We start from the raw sequence: 20566 nt of genomic DNA on the forward strand, positions 1-20566 counted from the left end.
AGCCTCTAGATGTCAATTAATATACATTAAGACATGTCCCACCTTCCTACTGACTTTGGTGCATCATAAGGCGTACATAGGCCCATATTGTAGATCGAGAAACGCATTGTACAGCGGATACATCTTGGGCTATACTATTAAGGGACAGCTGAATTGACCACCTAAACCATATATTTTCTGAAAGCCTATAGCCTCTAGATGTCAATTAATATACATTAAGACATGCCCCAACTTCCTACTGACTTTGGTGCATCATAAGGCATACATAGGCCCATATTGTAGATCGAGAAACGCATTGTACAGCTGATACATCTTGGGCTATACTGTTAAGGGACAGCTGAATTGACCACCTAAACCATATATTTTCTGAAAGCCTATAGCCTCTAGATGTCAATTAATATACATTAAGACATGCCCCAACTTCCTACTGACTTTGGTGCATCATAAGGCATACATAGGCCCATATTGTAGATCGAGAAACGCATTGTACAGCTGATACATCTTGGGCTATACTGTTAAGGAACAGCTGAATTGACCACCTAAACCATATATTTTCTGAAAGCAAATAGCCTCTAGATGTCAATATGTACGCCTTATGATGCACCAAAGTCAGTAGGAAGGTGGGACATGTCTTAATGTATATTAATTGACATCTAGAGGCTATTTGCGTTCAGAAAATATATGGTTTAGGTGGTCAATTCAGCTGTTCCTTAACAGTATAGCCCAAGATGTATCAGCTGTACAATGCGTTTCTCGATCTACAATATGGGCCTATGTATGCCTTATGATGCACCAAAGTCAGTAGGAAGTTGGGGCATGTCTTAATGTATATTAATTGACATCTAGAGGCTATAGGCTTTCAGATAATATATGGTTTAGGTGGTCAATTCAGCTGTCCCTTAATAGTATAGCCCAAGATGTATCCGCTGTACAATGCGTTTCTCGATCTACAATATGGGCCTATGTACGCCTTATGATGCACCAAAGTCAGTAGGAAGGTGGGACATGTCTTAATGTATATTAATTGACATCTAGAGGCTATTTGCTTTCAGAAAATATATGGTTTAGGTGGTCAATTCAGCTGTCCCTTAATAGTATAGCCTAAGATGGATCAGCTGTACAATGCGTTTCTCGATCTACAATATGGGCCTATGTACGCCTTATGATGCACCAAAGTCAGTAGGAAGGTGGGGCATGTCTTAATGTATATTAATTGACATCTAGAGGCTATAGGCTTTCAGAAAATATATGGTTTAGGTGGTCAATTCAGCTGTCCCTTAATAGTATAGCCCAAGATGTATCAGCTGTACAATGCGTTTCTCGATCTACAATATGGGCCTATGTACGCCTTATGATGCACCAAAGTCAGTAGGAAGGTGGGACATGTCTTAATGTATATTAATTGACATCTAGAGGCTATTTGCTTTCAGAAAATATATGGTTTAGGTGGTCAATTCAGCTGTTCCTTAACAGTATAGCCCAAGATGTATCAGCTGTACAATGCGTTTCTCGATCTACAATATGGGCCTATGTATGCCTTATGATGCACCAAAGTCAGTAGGAAGTTGGGGCATGTCTTAATGTATATTAATTGACATCTAGAGGCTATAGGCTTTCAGAAAATATATGGTTTAGGTGGTCAATTCAGCTGTCCCTTAATAGTATAGCCCAAGATGTATCCGCTGTACAATGCGTTTCTCGATCTACAATATGGGCCTATGTACGCCTTATGATGCACCAAAGTCAGTAGGAAGGTGGGACATGTCTTAATGTATATTAATTGACATCTAGAGGCTATTTGCTTTCAGAAAATATATGGTTTAGGTGGTCAATTCAGCTGTCCCTTAATAGTATAGCCTAAGATGGATCAGCTGTACAATGCGTTTCTTGATCTACAATATGGGCCTATGTACGCCTTATGATGCACCAAAGTCAGTAGGAAGGTGGGGCATGTCTTAATGTATATTAATTGACATCTAGAGGCTATAGGCTTTCAGAAAATATATGGTTTAGGTGGTCAATTCAGCTGTCCCTTAATAGTTTAGCCCAAGATGTATCAGCTGTACAATGCGTTTCTCGATCTACAATATGGGCCTATGTACGCCTTATGATGCACCAAAGTCAGTAGGAAGGTGGGACATGTCTTAATGTATATTAATTGACATCTAGAGGCTATTTGCTTTCAGAAAATATATGGTTTAGGTGGTCAATTCAGCTGTTCCTTAACAGTATAGCCCAAGATGTATCAGCTGTACAATGCGTTTCTCGATCTACAATATGGGCCTATGTATGCCTTATGATGCACCAAAGTCAGTAGGAAGTTGGGGCATGTCTTAATGTATATTAATTGACATCTAGAGGCTATAGGCTTTCAGAAAATATATGATTTAGGTGGTCAATTCAGCTGTCCCTTAATAGTATAGCCCAAGATGTATCCGCTGTACAATGCGTTTCTCGATCTACAATATGGGCCTATGTACGCCTTATGATGCACCAAAGTCAGTAGGAAGGTGGGACATGTCTTAATGTATATTAATTGACATCTAGAGGCTATTTGCTTTCAGAAAATATATGGTTTAGGTGGTCAATTCAGCTGTCCCTTAATAGTATAGCCTAAGATGGATCAGCTGTACAATGCGTTTCTCGATCTACAATATGGGCCTATGTACACCTTATGATGCACCAAAGTCAGTAGGAAGGTGGGGCATGTCTTAATGTATATTAATTGACATCTAGAGGCTATAGGCTTTCAGAAAATATATGGTTTAGGTGGTCAATTCAGCTGTCCCTTAATAGTATAGCCCAAGATGTATCAGCTGTACAATGCGTTTCTCGATCTACAATATGGGCCTATGTACGCCTTATGATGCACCAAAGTCAGTAGGAAGGTGGGACATGTCTTAATGTATATTAATTGACATCTAGAGGCTATTTGCTTTCAGAAAATATATGGTTTAGGTGGTCAATTCAGCTGTTCCTTAACAGTATAGCCCAAGATGTATCAGCTGTTAATGGAATTAAATTATGTGAGGATGCACTCCATAACACAGCTGTTAATGGAAGCAAGGACTGAGGTGTCAAGGCCAGCATGCTTCAGCCTCTTCAGGAAGTAGACAAATGAGTAGCCAAACAAGGACAATCAAGGCCTTGCTTACATGCTGGCTGTCTTGTAGTTTGACACCACTCTCCTTTCTGTGAGTGTTCTGTTGGAGTCATATAATGAAGTGCAATCCATACATCAGGATATCAGGAGCAAGGATCTGTGAAAACATAAGTAGAGGGGAGAAAAAAAGACATAAAGATATGTCGAGAAAACATTGCAGGACCATCCCTAAACAACACATCAGGACACCTTTCTTTCCTTTTTCATTTGATCACTACTGCAATTCATAGACATATGTTGTATACAGGTGAGACAAGGGTAATACCGATGTGGGTATTTATGCAATTATAGAATAGGCTACTAAAATATAACTCCACAACTTCAAGTGTCAAGACTGTAGTTTTGGAGGAGTATTTGTAGTTCTTATGCAGGAAAATCAGTATAGGCTACTTTGGACATTAAAAGCTGCATGCACTACGTAGTACACACATGCGTACAATGCATTATTTTGGAGATAGAAATGTTGTACTGCTTTGTTTTTCTGAAAAACGGTAGTAGCCTATAACAGAATTTTTTGTCACATGAATTACCCAGACCCAAAGAAACAAATAGCTTATTACGTGAAACTGACCTGCTTATAATTTAATGTCAAAGACCATCTCAACTAATTGAAAAGCAGGATTGTATCACCATCACACTCATTCTGATAATTTAACCATAACGTGTCGTGAACAATGATTTATTTGGCTAATTATCACGTATTTGTCCACGTCTTTTACCATTATAAGACATTGAATTGTACTAAGAAATTGCTCATTTCAATTACCCAGACCCAAAGAAACAAATAGCTTATTACATGAAACTGACCTCATTATAATTTAATGTCAAACACCATGTCAACTAATTGAAAAGCAGGATTGTATCACCATCGCATTCATTTCGATAAGACATTGACTAAGAAATTGCACTAATTTCGCGTGATTCTAGTTGTTTTACAGCATAAAGGAGTTTTAGTCAGGATAACTATCTCTATATTTTGTTCGAAACAACAAAAAACAACAACATTATTATTATTATTTACTAAATTTACGTAGTTTAACTTACCTTACCCCACACGGCCAGCTCTACGATGCGTTTCCACTTTCTTGTGGTGGCGTGTGTCACATGACAGCAACCAGCCTATCACACTGGGGCTCTTATACGGGGCTCTTCGGCGTTTTTCGAGCATTTTCATACCTCATAAAATCTGCAGATGACACAGCAATAGTGGGGTTAATACAGAATAGCGAGGAGACCAACTACAGGGCCTGGGTGGATCAATTCGCGAAATGGTGTAGGTCCAGCTGTCTTCTTCTAAATATACAGAAAACAAAGCAAATAATAATAGACTACAGTACAGAACTGGGAGCCAGCCCCCCCAGTGTATGGTTAAAAATGGTGAGGATGTTGTGATTGTAGTCGAGTACAAGTACTTAGGCACAATAATAGATAATAAGTTGCAATGGGACAGTAATACCAACACCATCTATAAAAAGGGGCTGCAGAGGCTGCATTTTATGTGCAAACTAAGACAATTTAGAGTGGATAGAGATATGTTACTTTTCTATCATTCATTTGTGGAGAGCATGCTATTTTTTTGTTGTGTTACCTGGTATTTCTCTTTGTCAGTGACCAAAAAGAAAACAAACTGAGCATGGCCAGCAAGGTTGAGGGGCAAAAACTAGACAGTATTGCTACGACCTGTGAAAGAAGGGTGTTGATGAAAGGTCATGCAATTAATAGAGATATGTCACATCCCATACACCAGGTTCAGGCTACCTTCTTTCCAAACAAATTGAGCCAGTTGGTAATTCATTCCAACTAGCATTATATTGATGAACAAGACGTTACCTGCAGGACCATGCACTTTCTTTCCAGCTGGACTATCACAGTATGCACAACTGCACTTTATCATTCTATACATGTGTAGTGGGGTCTGTGCCTTCTGCCCTGATGTTGAGTGTGGGGGTGTGGTAGGGTGGGGGCGGTTGCGGTGAGGGAAATTCTGGTCTATATTCCGTCTTGTATTCAGTCTTGTCTAACTGTCTACTGTATGGCGCAGAACAATTTTCTGAAAGGACAAATAATAAATCTATCTATCTATTATTTTAGAAGATTTTGGTTTGATTTTGGTTTGAACACCTTTCTACGAAAATCAAGCTTGGGATAAAATAATTATACACTACTCACCCTGGGGCTCATATAGGGTTTTTCCTCTAGACCCTGCAAGTGGCAATAAAGACAATTTAGACCACCATGGCGTAAAGTATATAAGCATACTTAAAATGGAACAAGTACAAAAAATCATATACAGACATAAACACAATCATACACAATCATAAATTTTTCGCCTGTTGGACAATTCAACCATCCACACTCATCCCTCTCCTCCCAAGGGACATATGTATCTCTTTGCATTCAACGTAGTTTTCAACAACAACAATAACAAACAGCAACAAAGCTTTTCTACATATGGGTGTAGAATTTTTGATAACATATGGCTCCTTTTATCCTAAAGAATGTCTAATACATACCGACTGGCTCATCAAAACAGGAAAGGCTATCCAGACCAAGTCCATGTAGATCCTTCACAGTTGAAAATGAAGAGGCCTTATCTGAAAAAGATCAATAGAAACCTTACTCTAAATACCCATCCAAGAACAATTACTATGTGTTCTCCTTTTCTTCAGTAGCAAATACACTGCCCATGAATCAGAAATATATTGGTGTCCCAATATAATGTTTACTCATAACAGCTGGCAATAGTGATTGCATGCAGATAAGTAACCGTGCAGCAAGATTGTGTCAGCTTAATGTTACAGTTTGTGGCATGGGACAGTTAGGAAACAGTAGGTGAATGGCGTGGGTCAGCATAGGAGACGGTAGACGAATGGTGCTGGACAGTAGGCAAGAGGCAAAATATAGTAGGCGAGTGGCGCAGGACAGTAAAGGAGACAGTAGGAGAGTGGCATGGAACAATAGGAAACAGACACGTCACCAACAACAGTGCGAGTGGCCTACTGTAATTACTGCTATTATCATTATTATGTATTATTATCAATTTGTTTTGTTATAGGCTAGACACACATTCCATATTCACTGTATAGGCTATTTCTGTCACTGTACACGTCATCTGGAAAACTTGCCTATGTATTTAACTGTTGTACATAATTAATCTTGATCGTCTACATAACTGCTTCTTTGCACTTCTGGTTGGATGTCAACTGCATTTCATTGGCTCTGTACTTGTAGCCTACTCTTTTAAATTACAATAAAGTTGAATCTAATCTAAATCTAGCTTAATCTAATCTCTAATATTATGGGCCACACACATTGCAATTCTATATTGAATTAAACCCCTCTCTTAATCAGGTTAAAGAAATACAATATTATATTATAAGTGAATATCTAACATCCGGAGAACTGCTGTATCAAAATACAATTGTTTTATACCTGATATGTGGCCTAAAACAATGCCCGTTTCGCAACGAAATCTATTCACGTTCATCATGATTATCGATTATACATGCCTGGCTGATAGGCTACCTCCCAGCTGTTAGCTGTAGCCCACACTAACAATATTACGCTAATTTACACAGACAACAGCTGTTTTACAGATTAATGTAACATTACATCATGCACGTTAGCTAAATTATAAGTTGTGCAAGCCTACTCTGAATTCACAGTATTGCCCATGCATAGGCTACTATTTCATGTTAAATCAACTTTAAAATGTTTTGCTCAATTGCTAGCAAAATAATCATGCTAGCGGCAGTAGCAAGGCTCACCTCATTTCCCATTTGGATTCTTCTTTTTTCTCCGTCCCTGCTCGGTTATTGTTTCTGGATTCTGGGGTTCAGGCTTCTCAAACTGCTAGCCAGAAGGTGGCTCCTTCTAATCCACAACTCAAAACAGGCTTAAGAGTGTGAAACTGCACGTCAAAAGCATCAAATAACATTCTCCCCATTTTGTGAGGTCAGGCTTTTTTGACAGATGACGTGGTTCTGTTGGCTCGTTGAAAGCGAAATACAACGTGATAGTAACACGATAATTACGTTTTGCTCAACACGTTTTTTAACAAGGAAACGTGTTACACAACACGTCCCAATAGATTAATTAACGTGACAGTGACACGTTCAGACGTGAGACTGGGTTGACTCACGGTATGGGCAGCTAGCGGTTGTGAGGTGATGATTGCTGAATGTGACAAAAAAAAATGTATGGACTTGAAATCATGTAAAATTGCTGACTGTACCTTTAAATGTTGGAATTATAAATCAAATAACATCATTTGAATTGACTAATAATCAATTGCTCCACACTATTAGACCCCATGGACATCAATAAATCCAGTATTTGATACAATAGGGACCTAACTAGATTGTCATATTCAACAGCACTGAAACCACTATAGCTTTTTTGTCTTCCATTATTTCCATAATTTGTCTACCATTATTTCTCCTCGGAAAAACTCAGTGAATTTTTATACAACAAATCATGATTTTATTTAATCTATTACTAATGTTGATTTTTTTTTATGTAGACAAAACTACTTTACTTTAAACTGTTATGTGAAACTTTAAAAGGTTAATTAATATAACTTGATGTCATTGTAAGACGCTTTAGACAAAAGCATCTGCTAAGATTCATAAACATAAGCAAATAACTTAAAAGCAGCCTACTAATGCTAAAATAAAAGGACAGTTGATTTCACAGCCTCAAAATATAGTTTGACTACCATTGGTAACCATGTTATTAGTAGAGTTTTCTATGTCTTGCACTCCCAAAAACGCAGTACAACTCTCAAGACAAGATCACTGAGATAATTTGTGCCCAAATTATGAAGGACAACATTTAGCAAAAATTTATCATTTCTGAAATAACTGAGATCGGAAAGACAGTGGAAGCATAGTTCACCGCAAACTAAAATTCAGTCATCTTCTGTTCACCCTCCCTGACTCACTGAAGCTTGTGGAACCCTGCATCTGAAAAAAGGGTAGATTTCTTCAGTTATTTCCTCTCCTGTTAATTGAACCTATATCTGTTACAATGGATGCCATAACTCAACCATTAGTCCACATCAGAGACTTTGATTCTCATTAGTCATATCGGTCATGCAATCAGACGCCAACTTCACTAAGAGGAGAAGCGATCGGACTTACCTTTGTGCAAAGCAGTACAGGCAGGTAGGTGACCAACGCAGAGGTAGAGGGGAAGTCTGGGCATTCCTGGCATTCCTTCGCAGCCTTATATGCCCACGCTGTCGCCAGCGTCCAATCCCCTGGGCCCAGAAACCCTATTATTGGCCCCATAAATCAGCAGGTGGCCTCCCTCTGTTCCGCCTTCTGCACTGACCATCAATATGGACAGCCTCACCGGCAGCCCCGCATAAGAAAAGATGCCCATGCAGCAGGGACGTCAGGACGTCATCAAGGCGTACGACTGTAAGCTATAGTCTAGTCTAACCGTTAGGGAGGCTATGGACAGTGACGCTTGACGATATTGGAGCTGCCTTCCATCATCAGAGCATAAAGTAGGGTTCTGACCCATAGCAAGGTGACTTATAAGTAGAATAAAGAGACTTTGTGAGTGTTCTAGTAATCGATTTACAACTTTTGACAGAATTTACGGGAATGCTCAGTGACAGTAAAGACCCTCTTTGGACACTTAGCCACTGAGGTGTGACATTATTTGATTTGAATTCTGGAAAATCTATTATTACGCCATTCAGATGACGGTGATGTCTGCAGCTTTTTGCTATGAGTGTATGTGTGTGTGTGTGAGTGTGTGTGTGAGAGAGAGAGAGAGTGAAAGTGTGTGTATGTATATTTATATGTACTGGTACTATATCACCAGTAGGGGCAGAATAGAACTGAAGGACAGACCACACTGCATGATACTGCATTAATTTTTCTTCATTTTTGTATTTTTTTATTATTTTACAGCAGAAAGAATATAAAGCATTCAGAAAACATCTTTCATATTTTTAAGGGCAATTCAAAATGTTTTGCATGGCTTCAGCAGCTGAATTCTTTTTTTCTTTTTAAACATATCCATTGTTTCAGTGACGCGTTAACATGCACAATTACAAAAATAAAACTTATAAACCAGAGAGGAGGGAGTAAAAGAGAGAAAAAAAAAGCAAAAACACACATTAGGAGAACGAAAAAACAAACAGTGAAACGAAGACTGGGAGGAAAAGGAAGAGGGCTACATAACAAGGGGAGGCAGAGAGAGAGAGAGAGAGAGAGAGAGAAGGAAAGAAAGAGAAAGAGAGGGAGAGACAGCAAGAAGATGAGAGGAAAAGAGATCTAACACTAGTCATCTTACATGCAAAAATGTTGGAGGCCCCACTGCCTGGTACAAAAGCAGGGCTGGGTAGTCTTTTTCTGGGTGTTTCTTGTTTTTTTTTCTTTTCTTTTTTCTTTCTGAAGATGATGAAACGTGCAGCTCGGTAAAGGGTGTCATATAATCGCTGTCCATAAACTACTGAGTACTAATCCTGCAATACTGGCATTTGCATAAGAGTAGGTCAACTATACGGGTGTCCAATTGGTTGTTTTTTTTGTCTGTAAGGATTAACAGGTCTCCAGTTCATAAGAAAATGTTTATTGCTCTGTGTCCATGAGTGGAAAACGTTGTGTGAGAGCTAAAGTTGAGTGTTTTTGTTGAGCGTTTCTCTGGCCTGTGTTACTGATGTGCCTGTGCACGTGTGAACCACGGATGCGTTCCAGGACCAAGAGGAGGAGAGGCAGTCTGCCGAAATGGCTCTCTGCAGAGTGCCGTGAGAGTCAGAGCACGGGGTACCCGAAAGCTGACCTGCAATACCCCACAGAGACCAACCTGAAGCCAATAACCAGGCAGATTCTGACACAAACGACTGTGTTCACATGAAAACTGAACTTAATGTAATTACAGGAGACATGTGCGGGAGTGGGATCACAGGGGCAGCATTCAGACAGGGAGTGTTTTTAAAGCGTAATACCATTCTGCTACTCCTCTACTGCATGGCAGTGGTTGGCTACTGTGGAATACACACAGCAGAAACTGCAGCATATCCATATCTCACTGATCAGTAGATACTTGTAGATATTTGATGGTTATGATAAAAAAAGACAATTAGTTTAGAAGGAACGTATTTCGCAGAATGGGGGGGGGGGGGTCACAATGTGACAAAACCTCCATTGTAATTTGGCCCTCATAATGGGGCAGGATCAAACAGCCCAATTATAATTGAAGAAAGCCTCACCAGCCTGATAAAACATGGCCGAGTGAATGGCTTCCTTAACACATCACCCAATTCCTGGCATTACATGTTGTGTGCCTTGTTTAAGAGGAGAGAGGTCTCATTCTTGGTCTTGTAGTTGTATTGCAGATCAGCCCATTTTGGATAGAGAAAAAAACGCGAGAGAGAAAAGCGAAGAGAAAAAAAAGGAAACGGCTAAATTACTTTTTTTGTTTCACAGTCATGGTTGTTTTCTCGAGAGACACACAGGCTCATTTCGTAGCAGGGGAACACTGCTCAAGGAGGGACCGCCAATCTGACTATCCTGCTAAGGGTGTCCTCGGCAACAGGCTACTCCCCTGTGACCTGCCCCATTTCCCCCTCCTCATTTTGGCACCCTGAGTAGAAGAAAAAAACACCAGTGGGAGGCTAGCAGCTCCCTAAGCTACGATGAGACTAGTGTGTATGTGTGTGTGAGGTTTCTCCTTGTCTGTCTGTACTGGGTAAGACCAAGCCTCTGCTGTCATACACACATTGATATGCAGACAGGGAGAGGGTATTCTGTGGACTGTGAGATTCCTCGGACAACTGAAACTAGGCCTACATCAGTGTTCACCTACTTTGAAATGAAACATAAAACAATTATTGAACAAAGGTCATGTGTGAATACTTGTCGGGTGCTAAGTGTTTTGACATTTTAGTTTAGTATTTTTTTTTCTCCGTTTTCTTGTTTTAGGTTTCTCCTCTGCCCTCCGTCTTCGAAAAAAGTTCTGCGACACGTGAGACCAACGTCCGGCGCTTTACAGAACACCACGTCTTGAACAAGTCTACCAGCTACCGATTCTACAAAAATAAGCATGCTTCGGGTGTGCACTTTGACCACCCAGGTTTCTATGTACCATGCAAGCATAATAAGACCTTCTCAAGGTGCCATAGCAGTGCGATAGCTGACGTCCTAAACCTCTACTGGAGTGATGAATGCAAGGCAAGAGTAATGGACTGATGAGATCTGTCTGTCGTGGGTATTCTTTTAAGCTGGTGGCACAGATAGGACATCACGTCCTAAAGCACTGGCAAACTATTGGCATTTCAGAGTGTTGGCATAGACCCTGGAGCCAGTGAAAACAAGGGAAGCATAAAAACACACAAAGGTTTTTTTTGTTGTTGTCAATGAGAGTGTGGGCTGAGGATTGTGGGAGGTTGTGGGAGGAAGGTTTGTGACCTCTACTTATGACCATCTACCACCTGTGTGTATATGTGTGTGTGTGCATGTGTTTCTCTCTGTGAGTGTGTGTGTATGTTTGTGTGTGTGTTTCTGTGTGTGTGTGTGTGTGTGTGTGATTCTGTGTGTGTGTGCATGTGTTTCTCTCTGTGAGTGTGTGTGTATGTTTCTGTGTGTGTGTGTGTGTGTGTGTGTGTGTGTGTGTGTGTGATGCATGCTAACTAAAGCTTGCCACAGTCGAGATGCAGGTTGATTAGGCACTTCCCACTTAATCACTACAAACCAAAAGTGTACATAGAAAGGAAACAGAATGCAAAAAGTAAACAGAGTTCCATCTGGATGTTAAAAAAACAAATAAATCACAACAAATAAAATATTGCATAATGACAAAACTGACATACAACCAATACAAAGAGCATTGAGAATACAGGATAGTCTTTGCCATACATTCCACACAAATACAACTCAAACCCTAGGAAATGCCATCACTGCAGGCATGGCCCTCGACATTCTCACGAACAGCATCTTTGCATTCAGAGAAAGCCAGAGTGCTCCCCCATCAAAAGCTGTTGCAACACTAAGTGAAACCCACAGGAGTGGCATAACTGCCAAACAAACATGTGTTTGGTTGAAAACAATAATAACAATAGTAGCTGGCTTCTCTGTGATGCCACATTTATATTCGTTAGCACCTAGGTACAGTATGTTCACACCTCTTTTTATTGTTTCTACAAGTTTGTGCCAGACTACTGCTTTTGTTCCTAGTGTTTCGTGTTACTGTTTGTGTGGTGGACAGGGAACACCATTTAGATGGTTTCCTTGATCATCCGTAACCTCTGGCATACAGTAAAGCTGTTTTTCCTGTGACACCATAACACTTAGCCAGCTGATATGTACGTAAAGTCCCATTCAAACAGAAAATAATAGCTTATTTAGCCAAGAAGGCCTGGAGCTTTCTGGTCACAAGGTAGCCATTTTACCAGTTGTCATGGGAGCCAATCGTTCCCTTCCCTTACAGATGATGTCACAGATGTGGTTTTGTCTAGGCTCTGTGCCTTACAGTGAGTGCTAGCCAATAGCAAAGCAGTTTGGATGTTGCCAAAGATGTTAAAATAGGGACAAGTGAGAGACTTGAACTTTGCTTTAGAGAAAAATGATCTCGCTGTGAAGTGAAACTCTTTCTGTAGACATTCGAATTGTGATGTGTTGACTTTTATGAAAATTGTATTTTGTTGTTTGATTATCAGTTAAGCAAAGAGTAACTTAATTATGTTGTTAAGCAATATAGCATTCACATTACTTGGCACCATTGGCAAAAGATTCTTGGTAGCCCCAAAACAATATGGATATAAACAAAAAATGTAAACAGAACCTTTAACCTTAAGATCATTTTGCTGATTTTCTCCTAACTCTAAATACAGTATTTTTAATCATTAGTTTTTTTTTTCGCAATAAGGTCATGCTTTAGCAAAATGTTCTTCACAAGAACATTCCAAATAAAATAAAATACTCTTATAGTGAAATAGTCTGAATCATTTTACAGAGCATAGCCACTAATGCTTTTAGTCCATTTTTGTACCTTTGTTCATGTCTTCATGCACGTTTCTCAGTTTATCCCAGATATTTACACTATGTACAAACAATACAACCATACTTCTTAGGCATTCAAAGAAAACTATACAAATATTCAGTTTATGTTGCTTACGGTACCTGTTTTTGTCCCCATTTTAATGAATAAAATAATATATTTCTAAAATACAATCCCATTCGGATAAATGTTTTTTTTTCTTTGCGAACCTGCAGCCTTCCATATGTACACAAACCACTCAATTGTCAAAAATATGGATTTGTCTAACGACTATTGAGGGACTAGCTCAGGGACCCCTCAGAGAATCTCTAAGACATCAAGGCAATGTGTGTGATCTTTCACTTCACAAAATACCTCAACGGTCCGTGAAGTTTAAACCATTTCACATGAATAAACCAATAAATAACATACAATGGTGCAATTGGTTTACTGTCAGGAGATAAAACCGAAGGACATAAAGACCAAATTGAAATAACACGTGGTTCATTATGTCAACACCTTAATAACTTTAATGACCAAACTCTATGAACTGTGGGGGAGGTGTGTTGGGCTTACTGACTCCATGCCAAATGAGAGTTCCATGACAGGAAACACCCAGTTAAAAAATGACTAAAGACAACGAAGACCACATTTCAAGCATGCCACAGACAGCACAGACCTGAGAGCATGCAGCCTCCTCCGGCCTCGCGGGTTTCTGTGTCCCGTTGCTCATGATGAGCTACGATGCACACACACACACACACACACACACACACATTGCAGACCAGCACTAATATTGACTTTTAATTAAGACGGTCGTGGTGTTGATTCAAGCAACGGAACAAAGGAAAAAACAAGACAAATGAAAATGTGCATATCCCTCCCCAAGTTATTATAAATATTTAACACTTCATATTTTATAAGTCAGATAAAATAAACACTTTAGTCCAATTTGATTCCCCTCCAATTCTCGTCAAAGACAGCAAAATAAGATTTGCGTTGACTTTGCCCACACCTCTCCAACGTTCAGGGGAAGTTTTGATCCCTCTTAACAAAGGACTGGCTAGATATTTATTTCATGAAGATGATGCCAGATTGGTACGTTGTTTGTTTCTTTCGGTGTGTATACAAGTGGTTTATGAATTACCAACAATGTTTGGTTCTTTTTGTTTTGCCTCCGACAGGATCAGTAAGTCACATAAAAACATGACACACATATAGAGCCTGGTTTCTCTCCGTTCCCCGGATGACTCCATAGCTTGTCATGGCTTGTTGTCTTCTTCTCTTTGTCCACTTTGTGTGATCCTCATGATGTTAAGGGTCCTTTCTAGTATCCTTATTTTTTTTTCCACTATTCATGCTTCCAAAAAAATAATTAAAAACAAATGAGAAATCAATCCATGAAAAAAAGTGCAAAAAATGCCATGAAGCGAATGTCCTTCCTCTTACAAGTCTCCCCTTTACAGAGTTTTTTGTTGAAGTCATAAAAGTGGCCTTTTTTCCCTCATAAAGAAAGACAGAGGAGATATGAAAAACTGCTGTTTTACATGTACTCGCAGAAGTAGAATCAATAGTACCGTAGTAGTAATAGTTACAGTGTTCTCAATGAATTTTCATATCTTTTTTCATTTTCTTTTTTTTTCTTCTGTTGTAAAACATCTCTGGTTCAAACGGAAAAACAGAAAGACGAGGAGATCTGGACAAATGATGTCACATGGTGAGGGGGCTCTTCTGCAGGTTCTCATGTTCCCTGGTTCTTCTCAATTCTTTCACTCTGGAGAGGACGAGAGAGAGAGAGAGAGAACAACACACACACAGAGAATGGTTGAGAAACACAAGCTTAGGCCACTCATCAACAAACAGTTACTTTACGTACAACACTTCAACCCCTTCAACCCCTCAACTGTCATGGCTCCCTTCCCCTTCAATCCAATTCCTCAATCCGAACACTCAACAAGGCAAAGTACACATTCAGTTACAGAGATAAACCAACCAAAGTTTTGTTTTTCTTTTGTAGGGGCATCATCTCCTACCATGTCAAGGCTGGATGTAAGAGATATTATATATCATTATAACTTTATGTAATCACCTTTCATATCTGAATCCAAACTCTAAATGCATTATCAAAACAACATAATGTGTGAAAGTTATGATTGAATCGTTAATGAAAATGATATTGGCCTGATCCTCCGTATTGGCCAGGGATGCGGTACTTTTTCTGTAAAGGAGAGAATAGGTTTTCCAGCCCATCAGCTTCTGTTAAAATGGCCTTCTTTTTAAGAGGCATCTACCGCTGAAGTTTATATGGAAATGGAGACTTTCATTTCACTTATGAACTGACAGAATGATGTTTTGTGAATTGGCCTATATAAGTTTAATTCTTTTTTTTTTCAACGTGCCATTTCTCTCGGTTCCCCTGAGTCTTCAGAATCTAGTCTAATGGGAAAAATACAGGTACTTTTTGTTCTCTCTCCTCTTTTAATCTTATAAGGATGTTTTAAAGAGTCAATAAGATAGGATGACAAGAAATCATCCTGTATGTCAGACAAAACTAATTCTCTACAGATCCCAGAGAGGATGAAGTCTTTACCATTTTCACAGAAAATGTGCAATAATGTGCTACTGTGGTTTTAAACATGTGGTAATCCATGACCTTCTGCCATCTGTATTTTATTCTGTCTTGTAGAATAAAACATAATTTCTGCCTTTCAGACTTTGGGGGATACCAGATTAGCCCCCACCTCAACACATTCCCACAACACTCATCAGAACCACACCAGCGACACAGTCGCCCTTGGAGACCACATCCATTCCACACAGGAAGTGACATCATTCTGAGCATGCCTACAGGTCAAGAAAGCAAGGCCCATTTGTCGTCACCAGGCATGCAAACATGGCTACGTCGTCATGGCTACCTCTTAATTCTCTAACATCTTCATGATGGCACAACAAACAAAAAAAGAAGGAAAAAAAGAGAAAATAAAGCAGGAGAAAAAAACTCAAAAATGAAAAGATGACAAACAAAAGAAAGTCATTTCCATAAAGAGAGAGAGATAGATAGGTAGATAGATAGATAGAGAGAGAGAGAGAGAGAAAGAGGGGTTTGTTTAGTGTTGTGGTGTACATTGTCATTCATGAGCAGTGGTTAGTCAAAGAGAGGTCGAAGGTCGAGCTACGATACATCTGCTCTTCAACTGAGAGCCACAGTTCACCTGTGCTTTCCAGGGGGGCAGCTGACATGCAAGCAGGCAACAGGCAACAGTGATGGAGGAGAAAGGAACAGAGAGAGAGAAAGAAGGGATACAAGAGAGGAGAGAGAGATGACCAAAGTGTAAAGGGGGACTCTCAAGGTAACCATACAATTTTAGAAAGACTGAGCGAGACAGAGAGAGAGAGAGAGAGAGAAAGGGAGAGAGAAAGAGAGAGAAAGAGAGATAAAGAAATAGAACGAGGGAAGGAGGGGGGAAGAGAGAGAAAAGAAGAGAGAGAGAGAGTCAGAGAGAAAAGCACAAACTTGTGTTGCTCAGGCTGCACTCACCCGCTTGAACAGTCTATGGTCCATCAAAGGGCTTTGCATTAACAGCAAAACAACAACCAGACAGCTATTAGCACACAGTAGGACCGTGAGGGGGTGGGGTGGGGTGGGGTGGGGTGATACAGTGGGGGAGGAGAAGGAGGAGGAGGGGGCGTCCTGCAAAGATGTGTACAAATCCCCTGACCCCCAAACGTCCCCAAATAACAACTCCTAAAGCACAATAACCCTTGACCCCACTTTACCAGGCTCCCACGAGTTCAAAAGGTCAGTCTCCTGTCCACAGCAGAGGATTGGTAAATGTGACCATCTTCAATGTGAGATCTTAGTGTACATCTCTGGACTCCTTAATGCTCTGTACTACTGCGCTTGGCCTCTCTTAACTGCTGTGGTCAGATTAGTGTTGTGGGTCTGCGCATCTTGATCTGCACAGTGGTGCGCAGTTCAGATAACTCACGTGCGCCTTACACGCCCTGACTTATTGAGGCCACTGGGGAAATAAATGCCTGCTACTGTTCAGTGTGTGTGTGTGTGTGTGTGTGTGTGTGCTTCAGTGTATATGGGAGTGTAACGTATGAGTATACATGCATGTTAGTGTAATTATCTACACACATGCCCTATGCATTTATCTATGTTTCTACTGTATGTGCGTTTTCACTACATAAAGAGGGGAGAGAGCCAGTGCTGGTGCAGGTACTGTATAGGCCAGCAGAGGGCGCTGTGGTTGTGGTGGTTACCTGTGGCGACAGCGGCGCAGGAACCTCATGATCTTGCGGGCGGCCTGGTCCTGCCTCTTGGTGAGCAGACTGCTTCTGGAAGACACAGGAGCAAGAGCATTACCGTCATGGTGAGCATCTGCAGACTAATCATCTATAGGAACCGCACACTGCCAGTAATGCCCAACAATGCAGCGAAAACACTTAGCACGCCAATAGTTGGCAGGAGCTTTTACCAAATGCAATGTATCACATAGCCAGCACGGACATTACTGTAAGTCAAACAGCGATATCATCGCAATCGCTCAGACCCAGAGTACAGCTCTCCTCCTCCAGCTGAGCTACTGAGCCAGACATACATTTACATTTATTAATTTAGCTAACGCTTTTTCCAAAGCCACTTCCATATGCCAGTTCCAAGGGCCTTGTTACACTGTCCCCGGAGCAAGACGGGGTTAAGTGTCTTGCTCAAGGGCACAACGGTGGAAGCCAGGAATTGAACCCACAACCTTTCAGGCTACTGCATGCTAGCCCAGCTCCTTAACCACTACGCTACCACCGCCCCAATTAGACTACACTGTCTACAATCAGACTAGGCTCTGGACTCTGTGCCTTGGTTCTTCCATGTGTGGTGGCCACGTGGGGTCACAGCATACAGTATGGGCCTGTATAGTATGGTCATTATAGTCACTGGAATGATATTTAATGGTCAGATTATTCAGATTCTTTGCATTGGTCCCCCTCAGGGAAAAAAGTTAATGTATCACTCAAGTTGAGCTACAGTATTGTTTTAAATGGCAAGTTCAAGTATAGTAAAAATATAACATACCAGTACCAATATATCAATATACCAATATACCATACTAACACACTAAATCATATAGTAGTGTAATACACTAGAACTCTATAATGTCATGGTGTCCTGTGTTGCTTGGTACAATACTGTAATACACTAGAACTCTATAATGTCATGGTGTCCTGTGTTGCGTGGTACAGTAGTGTAATACACTAGAACTCTATAATGTCATGGTGTCCTGTGTTGCGTGGTACAGTAGTGTAATACACTAGAATTCTATAATGTCATGGTGTCCTGTGTTGCGTGGTACAGTAGTGTAATACACTAGAACTCTATAATGTCATGGTGTCCTGTGTTGCGTGGTACAGTAGTGTAATACACTAGAACTCTATAATGTCATGGTGTCCTGTGTTGCTTGGTACAATACTGTAATACACTAGAACTCTATAATGTCATGGTGTCCTGTGTTGCGTGGTACAGTACTGTAATACACTAGAACTCTATAATGTCATGGTGTCCTGTGTTGCGTGGTACAGTACTGTAATACACTAGAACTCTATAATGTCACGGTGTTCTGCGTTGCGTGGTGCAGTAGTGTAATACACTAGAACTCTATAATGTCACGGTGTTCTGCATTGCATGGTGCAGTAGTGTAATACACTAGAACTCTATAATGTCATGGTGTCCGGTGCTGCATGGCCGTACCTGAGTTTGTGCTGCACCAGGGCGGCAGAGGCGGTCCGGCGGTGTGGCCGCAGGCGGCCGAACTCCTTGTAGCTGCGGTAGTATTGCTGGATCAGCATAGCTGCCCGCCGGCTCTGCTGGAACTTCTTCTGCTCGTGGTAGCTGCGGAACTTACTCTGGATTAGGATGGCGGCCTGCGTCATCTTCTTATAAAGTGCATACTGGGGGGAGGGAGGGAGGAGTGAGAGAAGAACGGGGGTTAAAGGAAGAGTTAAGAGAAAGAAAGAGAAAGAGAGAAAGAAAGAGGGGGACGAGCGAAAAATATATATATTTCTAATATCAGCACAGGAATGTCAAATGATATATATAGTCTTGTTAACTTTAGGAGTGATTCATGTGGACAGACAATAGGAAGAGAAGTTACCTTCAAGGCTATCCATGTTAGCTTGTAAAGGAAAAAGATGAGATGTAAGACAGAGAGTCACTGAGAAAGACAACTTTGAAATACACTGCAGGAGCGAACCCTCTAAGGAAGCCCTTTAGGCATTGTAAGCCTTCTCTCTAAGCAGGAATATGGAGGTTCAATGAAACTTTTATGACTTGAATTCTTCAACAGCTGAGTTCATGAGGTTAGTGATCGGTGGTGCTACTACCGGCAAGCTTAAGAGAGCGGATAAGTTCAACCTGTTGAAATGAGTATGAGTGAGACTTCTAGGACTAGTCTCTTATGGTCAATGCCCGTATTCTAATCTTACAAGTGGACATGGGTCGCCTGAGTGGGGTATGAGGAGTCTGTGAAGGTCAGGAGATGGGGAGGTGGACATACCTGTTTATACTTTCTGTAACAGCGCTGAACGACGGCAGCGGCTACGTCCTGTTGCTCTCGCAGCGGTCGGCCCTGCGGGAGAGGAGCAGAGGGGTCAGAGGTCAGTGTTGGGGAGGAGCGGTTCGCTTGGCGGCCAGCCGTCTCGGTGGGTCCTCCCGGCCGGACGCCATCACCAATCCAGCAGCCCACTCCCAGGAGCAGCTGAGAGTGAGTCCTCTGACGAGAGAGAGGATGAGGGAGAGAGGGAATACATGAGAGAGAGAGAGAAATAGGGAGAGAGAGAGAGAGAGAAAGAAAGAAAGAGAGATGGGTGTGATGAAAGAGGTCAAACTGACAGATGGGAGGGACATTTAGAGTTACACATAAACAGAGGAGAGAGTTAGGAGTTAGGATATGTGTGAGAGAGAGAGAGAGAATTAGACAGACCTAGGGAAAGACACTGATACAGGAAGAGAACAACAGAAAAGGAGAGAAAGGGAGGGAAAGAGAGAGACAGACAGAGAGAGAAAGGCAGAAAGAAAGAGAGGAAGAGAGAGGGGACGAGAGCAAGAGAAAGAGAGAGAGAAAGGTAGAGAGAGAGGGAAAAAGAGAGAGAGGGAGAAAGAAAAAGAGAGAGAGAGGAAAAGAGAGAGAGAAAGAGAGAGAGCTAGACAGAGAGGAGAGGAGTGCCAGCATTCCCGCTCCGATTCACCTGGCAGAGCTGGAGAACAGATGCCTGGAAAGGACAGGGAACAGTTTGAGATGTGGAAAGTCATTACGCACAGCCGCAGGGGGGAGCGAGGGAGAGAGAGAGGGAGAGGGAGGAGAGGAGGAGGACAGGAGGAGGAGGGAGCAGCAGTGTCCATCCGCACAGCCT

General features: G+C 41.1%; 1 protein-coding gene and 1 long non-coding RNA gene across 5 annotated transcripts in view; both read right to left on the reverse strand.

The window, feature by feature from the left end:
• Positions 1-3032: 3032 nt before the first annotated feature.
• LOC143114477 (uncharacterized) lies at positions 3033-7292 on the reverse strand. 3 transcript variants are annotated; one of them, XR_012984925.1, is made up of 4 exons: positions 6931-7292; positions 5677-5757; positions 5333-5365; positions 3033-3260 (listed from the first exon to the last, which is right to left on the reverse strand). It is a non-coding gene; the product is annotated as an uncharacterized LOC143114477 (long non-coding RNA). The 3 variants fall into 3 exon arrangements; XR_012984924.1 differs by lacking the exon at positions 3033-3260 and adding an exon at positions 4214-4349; XR_012984926.1 differs by lacking the exon at positions 3033-3260 and adding an exon at positions 4356-4843.
• Positions 7293-11843: 4551 nt separating this feature from the next.
• camta1a (calmodulin binding transcription activator 1a) overlaps positions 11844-20566 on the reverse strand; it is a 358471-nt gene continuing 349748 nt past the window's right edge. The window contains exons 20-25 of one of the 2 annotated variants that reach the window (XM_076275609.1): positions 19711-19782; positions 19309-19329; positions 18906-19105; positions 17426-17500; positions 16695-16725; positions 11844-14930 (exon numbers count right to left, since the gene is read on the reverse strand). In XM_076275609.1, coding sequence (XP_076131724.1) covers positions 14898-14930; positions 16695-16725; positions 17426-17500; positions 18906-19105; positions 19309-19329; positions 19711-19782 — 432 coding nt within the window. In that variant the 3' untranslated portion in view covers positions 11844-14897. Of the gene's footprint in view, positions 14931-16694; positions 16726-16933; positions 17018-17425; positions 17501-18905; positions 19106-19308; positions 19330-19710; positions 19783-20566 lie in introns of those variants that run through there. The other variant, XR_012984849.1, reaches the window with a different exon arrangement.

Source organism: Alosa pseudoharengus, unplaced genomic scaffold, assembly GCF_046254945.1.
Source record: "Alosa pseudoharengus isolate Yale_2024_CS ecotype anadromous, Long Island Sound unplaced genomic scaffold, YU_APseudo_1.1 YU_APseudo_1.1_scf_9, whole genome shotgun sequence".
Taxonomy (NCBI): domain Eukaryota; kingdom Metazoa; phylum Chordata; class Actinopteri; order Clupeiformes; family Clupeidae; genus Alosa; species Alosa pseudoharengus.